Here is a 12,673-nt window from a genome sequence, read left to right on the forward strand (position 1 = left end):
CAAGTCGTATTCCTGATTCCATTCTGCGTGGATGAGAAGAGTCGTAAAAGAGCGAGGAATAAAATCGTTTGGATAAATAACGGAAACTTGAACAATTTAATTGAGGTTGCATGTGCAATTATTGTAGTAGCCTTACTGTAAATATGTACTCATGTACACTCGACTACTACGACTGCATCCCCACTACAATGTGTGATGATGATGTTGATAATGTTTATTATTTGCAAACAAAGGACATTGATGGGAGGAATTAATTGATTAATTGACACACACACACGCGATTCCGACCACGTGCACCAGCATATTTCTCACCCCTTGGACTTGAACCAGTTCTTCAAGATAAGAAAATGCATGCACGTACATGCTTCTTCTATAACGTTGCAGTTCGTATTGTTGTCAAGTGTCATGCAGCAATTCTGGAGGAGCGTTGTTGACAGCTTTCCATTCCACCTGTGTCCATGAGTTGGCAATGTTTTGAAGAATTGCAAAAAAAAAATATGGGAACCAAAATGAATGACGATGTTGCCGTTGGGAGTGAGTAGTAAGTACCCAAGAAGTTGCAAGGGTTTGGGTCGACCGACGTCATTACGTTGTCATCAAACCCCTCAGATACTTGGTAGCCTGACAGTGCTGAATCTACCTCATTACTCCAACTGCTACTTGGAAATTGTTAAATGCCGCAGTTTAGCAAGAAGTCAGTGCTACATTATTGTGATCCACAATAATGAAAACTTGGGTGGCGTGGTGTGTGGTGTGTGTGTACCTTATCCACACACCACATGTGAGATTGGCTTCTTGACCACGACGACGATCACGATCATGGGCACCCACCTCCAGGGTCGACTTGGTTGGGAGGAGGTGCAATGGATATGGATAGCAGCACCAACTAAACCCCTGCCTCGTCTCCAGGTGTGGCGAACAATGTTATGTATCGATGTAATGATATTTAGCCGAATGCGAAGCCCATATTTAAACAAGAGCAGTAGTCACTTGGACTTTAATGAGTCTGGCATCAGGCCACCGTCCACACCAGCACTTTTCGGAAACTTTGTACCACGGAGTGAAACTCATCGGAAATAGTCCACCACCCAGCCAGCCAGCCTTCCAGAATCAGGTATATAACCCTCGGGTCGGAGTCAACCCTTGCCACATTCATTTATTCGGCCCGTCTGCCCTACACCGTAGCAACTTTCCCCCAGACTTGTAATACTTTCACTCCTCTTGCTCACTTTCCCAGTCTCACTTTTCCCACTCGTTCGTATCGTAAGCGTGATTTAGTTTTCTCAATCCACTGCTGGATTTCTGAAATATTTTCCCCTCCCAATTTTTATATTACTTGAAAAAACCGTATTTGGTAACGAATTAAGCTGGAGTTCAAGTACGGATTAATAAACTACGCTTACAATCCCAAACCCTTTCTCAATCCCGTTCTCAACTCCACTTTCTGTGCTATTTCTGCTAGTGTCAAAGGTCATAGGACCTCATCCACCTCCACTTCCAACGACGCATCTTCTTCCACAAACGCTAACTCAACAAGTCTCAGCGGCAACAAAGAGGACAAAATGATTGTCACTAGCAGAAAAAATCGTGAGAGATTCGCCATCAAGAAGTCGTACAGTATCGAGGTAAGAAAAATTCTGGTTCAATCCCAGCTTTTTTATTCGTCTTTCTGTTTTCGCGAATTTTCTTATTCAAGTATTTCGTTTTTAAATTTCGTAATTTTGCCAATCAGATAATCAATTTAGAGTACGTAAAAAAATAAGCCCATCTTTTAACTCGAATCCAATCTCAGTTTCCCCATTGTGTCGAATCCAAGCTTCTTCTTCTGACCAAAATTCCATCCAGTTTCATTAATTGGCGTAATCTGAACCTCATTAGCATTACATAATGTGAAGAATTCCATTGATAACCTCACCTCACACTGGAATATATTACGAGCCCAGATAAATACATTTGCTGTGCAACTTGTGTAACCTTTGCCTACTTGTAAACTCATTAGTTGGCCAAGCACAATAGAAAAATGTGCTTGTTGCGTCTTTCACAAACACTTCCTGGATAAGCGAGTTTTACTTGCTGCACTCTGCAAAAAGCAGAAAACCACAACAGACCAGCCACAGCCACACCAACCAAGCGATACAGGTTGACCAGTAATTAATTCATGTGAAGGGTTAGCTGTACACGGTGATGCTTCATTGTAAGTGGCTGATTTGTTGCCATATTCCATCAACTCCAGCAATGGTGCATTTAGATTCCAGTTAACCGAATGCAAATCATAAGTACATTAGGATTACACAATTTTTAAGGTTTCATGGAACAATTCTATCAAGTCGTATCGAATATTCTTTAAAATTCGATGGGAATTCATCAGAAACAGAATTCATCAGAAAGAAAGATGATTGTCAATATTATTCAGCTGCAAAGTAAACAATTTAAGCTATCTGGAGAAGCATGCTGAGCTGATTCATGGAGGCAGGCGTGTTATTCAAAAGGAGGAATTAGTGGTTAGAAATTAATAGCAGATAGGATTTTCACAAAAAACTCATCTCATCCTCATCTCATCAACAAAAGCTAAAAAAAGTTTAGCTGGAATAGAAATTTGTATAGTTTGACGACAGCAGGCCGCAATTAATGAGAAGAAAAACTGGTATTCGAAGATTTGACCGCTCACAGGGCAATAGGTCAAGTTCACGAGAATGATATTGAGTGATGGCTAATTATTGCATAACTTGCCCATCTTGAGTTCCAAGGTTTTTGACAACATTGGTATTTCCTTCGATTTTTTGTCGATTAACAAAAATAAAAGTGATGAATGCTTAGTTAGGATTTTAATTTTACGAGCACATTTCGTGAAACAGGATCTAGCTACAAATACCCTTTGAGAATATAGCGAGGGAAGAAAAGGAGCGATTTTGTTGAGATTTTCCAAGAATTACACAAGTCTCAAAGCCCCCAAGGTGGACTTTATTGGTTTCCACTTGCTCTGTCTCTAATATCCTGTGCCTTGCTCATTTTCCTTCTGGTCAGACTCCTCTTTTCTGCAGGTACATTTAAGCCGCCTTGCGTAGATGCGTCCCTACATACTTGTAAACTTAATTGATTGTAAATTGTCCCCAAGGAGGCCGAATAGATTTAGGGTAAATATTGGGGAAGGCGAAATTTATTGGTACATAGGATTGATCAGTTGCGACCAAAATAAAGAAGATGCATCTTGTCGTCTACATACTCCTCCAAAATGTGTATACGTACGTACATTGTGTTGCGTGGGTGTGCAATTTGGTTCGTTGTACGCAAATAGGAAAGGGCAATTTTGCCAGGAAAAGAGAAAGCCCCGAGTCCATTTCGAACAGTAATAAGAAAGGTTAGATATTTTAATCGTGCTTCAGCAGTGGACTTAATTCACGAGGCAGAAGACAAAGCAGTAGTCGATCGAGGTGCATGTGAGCGACGAGGTCTCAAAATTGTAGATGAGATATTAATCGAAAGGAAGATGAAGAAGAAGAACGGAAGCAATTGTGAACGGATGGAAAATTAATTCAATCTTGGGGCGAGATTTCCCCTCATTTCACTCCCCGATTCAATTTCCCAGTCGGGTCAAATCTACTTATGGATTCCATAACTATCAATTCAATCTCACTCTCGGCCTCTTTTCCCCAGACTTATCCCCACTTCTTGCTAGCTCCTCCTCCCTACTTTTTCTATCTTTCATACATTTTTTTATTTTTTATTTTATTTTGCTAACTCATTTTATTTTTTCATTTTTTTGTGTTCCTTGCTCGCTTGTTCTTCGTCCCTTGGTTGCAAACTCTGTGTAGTCCGACTCCAACTCAACTTCTGAGGAAGAGGCAATTCCATGGGCTGAATATGTGCAGAACGGCTACCCCTCTCGTCGTCGCTCGCTCGTGGGGGATGCCCGATTCGAGACTCAGGTGAACAAAGAGAACAAACGGAACTGGTTGGAAGAGATTCGTCAACTTTCTCGAGACTCTGACCTCTCCGAAGATGATCTTATTCTCGTGGACGAGAGCGGAATTCTGGAGAAGGAGCACAAGGAGCAGTCCACCAGCACTTCTGTTGACGGAGCCGCTGCTTCCGGAGGGGAGGAATCTGCCCCCAAAGCGGAACAGGCTACGATTGTCCTCACCTTGAAGGACAACATGCTCTCTCTCGGAAACATTCTAAACCTCGTCGATGACTTCAAGGGGATCGTGACTCATATGGAGAGTCGCCAATCAAGGGAAGCAAACTGTCAATTCGACGTGCTTCTCAAGGTTGAGATCGTTTGGAACAATTTCGTCACCCTGTTGCGATCACTGCGACAGTGTCCATCCGTTTTCGGAGTGAATGTCATTTCCACGCAGGGAGTCGTGGTGAAAGGTGAGGCTGACTGGTTTTGATGGTGGCGATGGTTATTGAAACTAATGACTTGCTTGAAACAGAGGCATGGTACCCACGCCATATTTCGGAACTGGACTTGTGCAACCATTTGATGACCAAGTTTGAGCCAGAATTGGATATGAACCATCCTGGATTTGCGGACAAGGAATATCGTGCTCGAAGAAAGATGATTGCTGACATTGCGTTCGATTTCAAATTGTAAGCAGACATTGTAGAAAATTAATGGCATAATTATTTCGAAAAATACTTAGAATTTTATTGTTCGTTTAAAAATTTACTTACAAGCTTTCGGTATCGGAATAGATAAGATTTTCCTTAAATATTTGTAGACATTTGTAGGAAAATGAGAGGGTTTTAATTTTTGCAACGTTTTTTAGTGGGGAACCCATTCCACGAATTGACTATCAAGAGATCGAGATCAAGACTTGGGGCCATGTCTTCAATCAGTTGGTGTCTCTGCTGAAATCGCATGCTTGCAAGCAATACATTGACGCTTTCACCCTGCTCCAAAACGAGGTTGGATATGCGGCTGATAAGATTCCACAGTTGGAGGACGTGTCCAACTTTCTTCGACGTGAGTACTCTTGACTAATGGCGAATCAAGTTATAGATTAGTGGTTATCCAATTATAATTGTGTTGCATTTAACTTTTAGGCAAAACTGGGTTCACCCTTCGACCAGCTGCAGGTTGGTAGAAGGACTTTTTTAACTGCATATATGCTTAGAACTTCAATTTACAAAATTTATGAAAAATACTTTAGGGCTTTTGACCGCACGAGACTTTTTGGCCAGTTTGGCATACCGAGTTTTCCAATGCACTCAATACGTGAGACACGGTTCTTCCCCTGACCACTCTCCGGAACCGTGAGTCATATAATAATTCTTGCTTGAAACACCTTTAAAACAAGACATAATCTTAAAAGAGAATCCTAATTTTGCAGAGACTGTGTTCACGAATTGCTTGGACACGTCCCCATGTTGGCTGACCCTGGATTTGCACAATTCTCGCAAGAACTTGGACTCGCTTCTCTGGGAGCATCGGACGAAGAGATTGAACAGTTTTCAACCGTATGTATTCCACAAATTTCTGTGAAACTGTGGCCAAAAATCTAAAATGCATTTCTTATCCCTACACAGATGTACTGGTTCACCGTGGAATTTGGCTTGTGCAAAGAGAACGGAGAAACCAAGGCATACGGTGCTGGACTTCTTTCCAGCTTTGGCGAATTAATTCATGCACTTTCCGATAAGCCCGAGCACAAGCGATTCGAGCCAGAGGTCACCTCCGTACAACCTTATCAAGATCAGGATTATCAGGATGTCTACTTTGTGGCTGACAGCTTCTCCGATGTCCAAGTCAAATTTAAGTAAGTTTTCGATTAAACGAGTAAATATGCAGAAATAAATAAAAATCTCGCCTCCGCAGCCGATGGGTCCGCGAGCACATGAAGCGCCCATACGAAGTCCGGTACGACCCATTCACCCAGAGCGTGGAAGTTCTCGACTCTGCCGACAAATTGGAAGCCGCCGTTAACCAGATGAAAATGGAGGTCAATTATTTATGCAACGCCGTTTCGCACATGAAATTCATGAAATTTTAAATTAAATTTCGAGTTTAAGTTGTTCTAAGCATGATCTTCACATTAGACGTACACACTTGGTTACTTTAAACTTTTACTTGTCATCCTACTTTTACGGTACAATCAAAATATACTGCTACGTACAATACCTTCTTATGTTTGGCTGGATGGCTGAAATTTTCTCGTAGAAAACGTATCCTGTCATCATATTATTATTCTACCATAATTCTTATATTAATAATACACGGTTACTGATTAGTACTGATCTTCTATGGCAAATTAAGTACCTTTCCTCCTTCTTTACGAGTCGTGATGATTAATACTCAATGAAAATTATATGCAACACCCGGTGCTGTCCACATGACGAACAGAGATATTTTAAAATCAGTGATGGATTCACGGTGGGAGGAGAAAGAGAAAACTTGTTATTCTATAATAATCATAATAATTACGATATCTTTAATCTTATAAAGTAGTTAGTTTACAATAACGGAATGATAAATATGATGAATTTGTTGTCGAATAATGTCAACTTGTTACGCGTGCTGTGATGATGATGTGTGAACATTAATTGAAAAAAATATGTATGAAACCTGATGTGATCACTTTAAGCCAAAAGCGAATACTAGAAAATATTACAATTTATTATTTCAATACAAACTTTAGTCGTTCGTTAGTCAATTTTTAGAAAAAGAGAGAGAAATATTATGCATGCAGCTTCAATCATTAAGATTACATAATTACTAAATACATACGATAACTGCATAGGATTAAGTATTGGATTGTCAAAACGTCATAATCGATCAATACTTCAGCTGGAGATTGTGGGACCAATTAATTAATCGCAATTCTCTTTCTGCAATTTAACCAATCAATTAATTCAAGTCTATACTAATTCTCTAGTTAGTGTTAAGCATGCATGAGTACAATTTACCAATAGTTTATCACATGATAGGTAAAGCTTACTAGAAATTTTAGGCACAGTTTTCCTCTCGTTTTCATGAACAACTTTTAGAAACTCTAAAATAGGCAAAAGAACCAAATGGTGACAATAGCCATCGATTAGTAGAAGTAGTAGAAATATTAGACGCCATTCAAGTAGGGAACGATAAATGAAGTAATAAATGATCAATTTAATTCCTAAGTTTAAATTATATGCCGTGGTTTCTTGTCATGATGTATTAATTAGCGTAGTACGTGTACATATGTAGAATTATGGAATAAATGCTGAAAAAATTCTTTACCAAAATCATTCCAAGTCGTGGTGGTGGTGGTGATGGACTAGAAAGATTTATTGGCACAACAGTATAATGAATGAATGAATGATGTAAATATGTGTACAGTTCGTCGTCATAATACTATTTAGCAGCGAAATTAACAAGATAACTAATACAAGATGTTGCTGAATTATTGCGACTGCGAACAAGCGAAAAACTGGATCATGAGCGTTGGCATATTAATTTTAATTGTAATTACAAGAAATTGCTGGTACAATTACGAGAAAAGTTATAACGACTAAAAGAAGAAGTAAACCCTTTAATACGTAATATCAAAAAAAATTCAGCAGGAAACAATGGTGATCCTTTTCGTTTGGATCGACAATTTTATAAAATTACGAATGAACTCGTACAAAAGTTATAAAACAAGAAGAGCGGCTGTCAGGCTTTAGTTATTTTTAAAGTAAGAGTAAAATACTTGCATAAAAGTTACTTAAATATTTTTAACCTCGACTCACATCCCCACCATTCACGTACTTCTATCTGATTTCAAAGAGTACATACTTGACGAGGACCTTGGGCAGACCCAGCTCGGACATGACGTAGGGGAGCTTTTTTCCTAACGTGTCCCTCAAGTACAATCTCGCCTGGTGTTTCAGGGACAGCGGGGTCTTCGAGAGGGTGAGGACGTGCGTCTTCTGCTCCGCTGAGAGGGCAGGACACCTCCGAATTATGGGCGGGTCGAAATCCTCCGCCCTGAATGCAAACATGACAACTTTGGTTATAAAATTTGGTTATTTGCGAGTACAGCTTCAATAAAGTTGAGATAAATTGATGGACAGAAATAACATAGAATCAGGTCAAATTCACTTACGAAGCGAGAACCTCGTTGAACAGGTCGTGGTGTTGGGCGAGATTAGCGAGGCAGTTGAGAATTCCTGAGAAATGAGGATTGCAATTTATTACGATTCATTAAAATGTCAGGATTCTAATGCTCTAGTAAAAGCCAAAGTGAAATTATTTATTACCGAGAGGGTCCCTGAACTGAGATTTGATTATCACTCTGGCCCCAAACTTCAAAAGGAGGCGGACAAACTTGGGGTCCAATTCGGTGTTGGAGGAAATGTACTCGCCCAGCGGGGACTTGAGAGGCATCCCGTCATCACTGATAACCACGAGGTTGGGGTCTGCCCCCTTCTCGAGCAGCACTTGAAGAAGAGCCAGTCGATTTGGGATGTTATCCGAGGACACGACGTGAAGTGGTGACCCGATTATGGGAGACGAGGCGTTCACATTCGCTCCTAAATATGCAAATACATAAATCATTGAATATGCATATGTTTTGATAGAATAACTAATTTGCATACAACATGCCTGCACTGATGAGCAACTTAGCCATGGCCACGTCTCCTTTGAGTATTGCCAAATCGAGTGGGGTTGGTTTTTGGAATTCTTTATCAAAATTGACCCTCGCCCCTTGCTTGAGGATGAGAGAAACCGTTTCCAAATTTCCAGAGAGGACAGCGTAGTGGAGAACCTGCAATAAATATCAACACATGATTGAGTAAATAAGTGGCTCCCAAAGTTTTTCTTTGTGTTGGTTTTATCACAAAATATGTATGAAAAACTTACGGTCCGATTGTCGTGACGATCGTCCGTCATCGCGTTGACATCTGAAGATCGCCACGAGAAGTAAATAATATTTATTAAAAATTTGGTCTACCAAAACACCCCGTTGCAACCAAACATATTGCCAAACTTCTTCCTCACCTGCACCATGCTGAATAAGACAAAGGACAGACTCGATCCCTTGTGGGAGTCGACAAGCCCTCATGAGTTGGGTAAGTCCTTGTCTATCCCTCGAGTCCGGATAAGCCCCATAATTGAGCAGAAGATCCAAGTACTCGACATCCAAAGGAGGAACGAGGTTGATTTCGGAGCCAAAAAAGTAGCGGGCGTTGGGGTCGGCTCTGGCGTCTGGTGGATAAAAGAAAGGAAGGTGTGCTCATTATTCGTGGCAATGGAAGTGCCCAAAAAGACATGCAATATCCAATAGTGATGAATAGTCATTGAAAATCCCTGTCTAAATTTAGCCTGCTTTATTACCAACCACTTTTCTCCGTAGTCATCACAGATCTTTTCAACGTTCGAGTGCATATAAGATGGATGTACGTGCAAGTAAACATTTCGTGATGCTGGTTGGTGCATGGCATGGTTCAAGATCTAATTATTTTTAGATTTCTTTTTAAAAAGTGCAATATGCCAAATAGTATTGCTCACTAATCATGAGTTTGTGACCCTAATCAGGTTCAAGTTCAAGTCGACGTGGTTTTTTTTCCTTACCCAGAAGAATCCTCGCAGCGTTGTAGTGATTATTCTTGATGGCGAGACGAAGCGGTTCATCGCTCATCGTGGTCCGTGGATAAAGCACGCCTTTCTCCAGGGGTTCACGGTAATCCGTTTTTGCCCCGTTCGCAAGCAGCATCTAGATCAAATAAAAAAGTTGCCAGAAATTGATCAGTCGCAATTCTTCTGAGATTGCACGTTTTAAAGAAACCCCTTCGTCACTCGATTGAATGTGCAGCAATCATGTGACGATGGCGCACTGCTGTCTGCCATCCACGACACTTGTTGAAGTTTCGTACGTACAATTTCTTGAAATAGGATAAACTTATGCTCATTGTGCAGTACGAAATGCCAACAATTTAAATAGAATTAGTTGTTTTTATCCGTGCATGAGTTGGATTTCTAAATAAATCGCCTGGTGGGGAAGTCCCATCAAAAAAAATCTGGCTCATCCATTCGTTTGGAGGAACGCCAATTTTCCATGAAAAAGACAACAACACACTGCAAACGGGAGCTCTAAGAGAGTAACAAATGGGATACTATCGCAATTAATAAACGTCGTCCACTCATTGTTCTGCTGCTTCTACGCACTCAATCCCACTCGTTAATTACTCGTTGATTCGAAAAGAACGTAATCAATACGTTCGCAAACTACGATTTTAATAGACGAGATACGCATTGACGAAATTGGAGACAATTTTGAGAAAACAACGGAATCATGAGGAAGCCTAAAATGTCACGCGTACAAAATGCACATGATTAAAGCCATGCAAGATTTCGATACTTTGAAATCGGATTCAAATGATTTTCGAAATTTCAGCAATTTTAGCGTAAAATTGCACAGATGAAGTAATGCATTGCATTTTTGGCGTCCTAACCCTTCCGAGTGATGGAGATGATCATTATGCTTCTAGGTATGAGTCTTGACAAACGTCCAAAAGTAAGTGAATCGTGCCTCGTTCATGATCGCACTGACCCATGAATGATGCTCGAAAGTCAGTTCATTAAGCTGGCCATATCTCACCTTCATCATTTCGATGTAGCCATGCTCCGCTGCCAGATGCAGAGGTGAATATCCGCAGTCGTCCGTCGAATTCACCTTCAATATAAAATATATCCATGTACTAATTGAATAGTACTTGTTATGCTGACCTTTATTGTCAGCAATTTATAATATTTTATCCACTTTGATAACCCTAATCCCCAAAATTGTGAAAATGCCCGCAAAATGAGAAACAGTCTACTTACGTCGCAACCTCGAACGAGGAGGAGATTCACAGCCTCGGCGTATCGCTGCCACACCGCGTAGTGGATTGGGCGCAGACCCTGCATCATAAACAACACGAGTCAAACAAACAGGTCAACGATATCCTGCCTACCACCTTACGAAATAAAGAACTCATAACAATAACATAACTGTCAAACTGTCAACAACTCCTTGCAAATTAAGTGAGTACGACTGCATGTGTTGTGCATTCACAGTTTTAACGTCTCCCAATATTATTATGAATCAACAATAATAAAGACGTAAAACGCATATGGATTTCAAAAACACTCGGCTTTCTAAAGTTTCTTAGAAATTTAAAATAACAAAAATTGCACAGCATTGCATAATTATAAAGAATCACTCATCTCGTACTTTTGCTCGCATGTACAGTTTGACATTTAAATAATATGAGCCTCTCGCTATTTCTTCCTGTTTTGGAAAGTCGCCAACTGATTTCTGAACTTAAGCGCATTTGCGAATGACTTAACACGTAGAAGCTTGGCGTAGGTATTCGACCAACGAACATGCAAACTTCCAGCCAAGAATAAACAAAATCAAGTTTACTTTTTTCTTCTAAAATACATAAATGACAAGTGGGTGAGTGCATTGCCCAACAACAGTACGTTCAAAATCGCACTATATCCTATATCTTGCAATACGTAAGGATATGCGGATTTGTGGTGTGGCGTGCCAACAACAAGTAGCGTTGCGTCATTTAATGACACACATGTTCTCAGGCAAATGCGTCTTTCCCACTTTATCACAATCTCAATGATTAAAAAAGTTGTCAGATTTTTATACAATTTAAAACTATAAATATCAATCGTGTGGTGAGTGAGTGTGTTTATAAATGTCAGGGTAAAATTATTCACCTGTGTCACAGCCTCGTTTACTTTAGCCCCACAAGCCAGCAAGATTCGCAAGTCGTCTGGAATTGGAAAAAAATTGAAATTTGTAACAAAAATACATAAATATTTTTTAAAAAATAATGAAATTTGCATTCAAAGCTTAGAATACTTAATCCTAAATAGTTAATTGTTAATTGTTTTGAGTTACCTGGATGTGCAAGGCGAATTATGGAGTCTGCCAGCTCCCTTTGCAACGGTTTGGAAATGCACTCCAACGGCATTGTGTATGATTATTATTGAAATTGCTTACTCTGAATTGCGCACTAACTTATAAAACTTGACGGCTTTGAAGAAATGAAAGTTTTTGAAAAAGTGTTTGACTTCCAGGGAGAAATGGTAGATAGAAATTTTTTGTTACTTTTATGAAAACTTGTATCTGCGTATTAACTTATTGTCCATCTTGTTCGGTTATATATTTTCGTCACAAACTTTTACACAAGGTTCGTCAAAGATTGAAGAGGGTTTTGAACGAGAAGGAGCTTTTATACACTTTTGGCGTTGGGTTTTCCATGCAAAAGTTGCTAATATAGTAGTCGTAGGATGTACGGATGTACGTTCGTTGGTGGGTGCAGTTGTTGTCAAGTAAGTTAATGCTGAATATGTATGTTATGAGTTTCAAGATAAGTGAGTATAACTCGTACACGGATAGAGTTCGGCACGTGAGTCCAAGTTCGTAGTAGTATTCAAGAAAGACGTAAATTTAGAGAATGGCACAGAAATGGTCCATCGTCGTGTTGGTGAAGAAGGGAACGCGTCGTATGGATTCTTAAGTGATCCCGTTGACGTTGAACTTTATTCTCGGGAGGAAAAACATTAGGTTTTTCAAAAACAAATAAACATGCTTATGAGAAAGAAGAAGGCGATGATGGGGTTGTTGTAACCAAACACGGTCCACAACACAAATCCTCGTAGAAAAGGGGGCGTTGAAATGAAGTTTGGAGATTTTCACCTTTAATTCAT

At 40.0% G+C, this 12,673-nt stretch overlaps 2 protein-coding genes across 2 annotated transcripts; one reads left to right on the plus strand and one right to left on the minus strand.

Moving 5' to 3' along the window:
• Positions 1–961: 961 nt before the first annotated feature.
• LOC110862051 (tyrosine 3-monooxygenase) lies at positions 962–7,126 on the plus strand. Its single transcript, XM_022111202.2, has 10 exons — positions 962–1,114; positions 1,463–1,625; positions 3,813–4,374; positions 4,437–4,593; positions 4,773–4,969; positions 5,050–5,082; positions 5,157–5,259; positions 5,337–5,463; positions 5,533–5,762; positions 5,822–7,126. The coding sequence occupies exons 2-10, from the start codon at positions 1,563–1,565 to the stop codon at positions 5,994–5,996; spliced, it is 1,647 nt and encodes a 548-aa protein (XP_021966894.1). The 5' UTR covers positions 962–1,114; positions 1,463–1,562; the 3' UTR covers positions 5,997–7,126.
• A 114-nt stretch (positions 7,127–7,240) lies between these two features.
• LOC110862053 (ankyrin repeat domain-containing protein 50) lies at positions 7,241–12,180 on the minus strand. Its single transcript, XM_022111204.2, has 11 exons — positions 11,862–12,180; positions 11,678–11,733; positions 10,787–10,864; positions 10,563–10,637; positions 9,536–9,677; positions 8,963–9,169; positions 8,825–8,865; positions 8,567–8,729; positions 8,221–8,493; positions 8,067–8,130; positions 7,241–7,948 (listed from the first exon to the last, which is right to left on the minus strand). The coding sequence occupies exons 1-11, from the start codon at positions 11,932–11,934 to the stop codon at positions 7,732–7,734; spliced, it is 1,389 nt and encodes a 462-aa protein (XP_021966896.1). The 5' UTR covers positions 11,935–12,180; the 3' UTR covers positions 7,241–7,731.
• Positions 12,181–12,673: the final 493 nt, after the last annotated feature.

This window comes from Folsomia candida, unplaced genomic scaffold, assembly GCF_002217175.1.
Source record: "Folsomia candida strain VU population unplaced genomic scaffold, ASM221717v1 Fcan01_Sc048, whole genome shotgun sequence".
Lineage (NCBI taxonomy): Eukaryota > Metazoa > Arthropoda > Collembola > Entomobryomorpha > Isotomidae > Folsomia > Folsomia candida.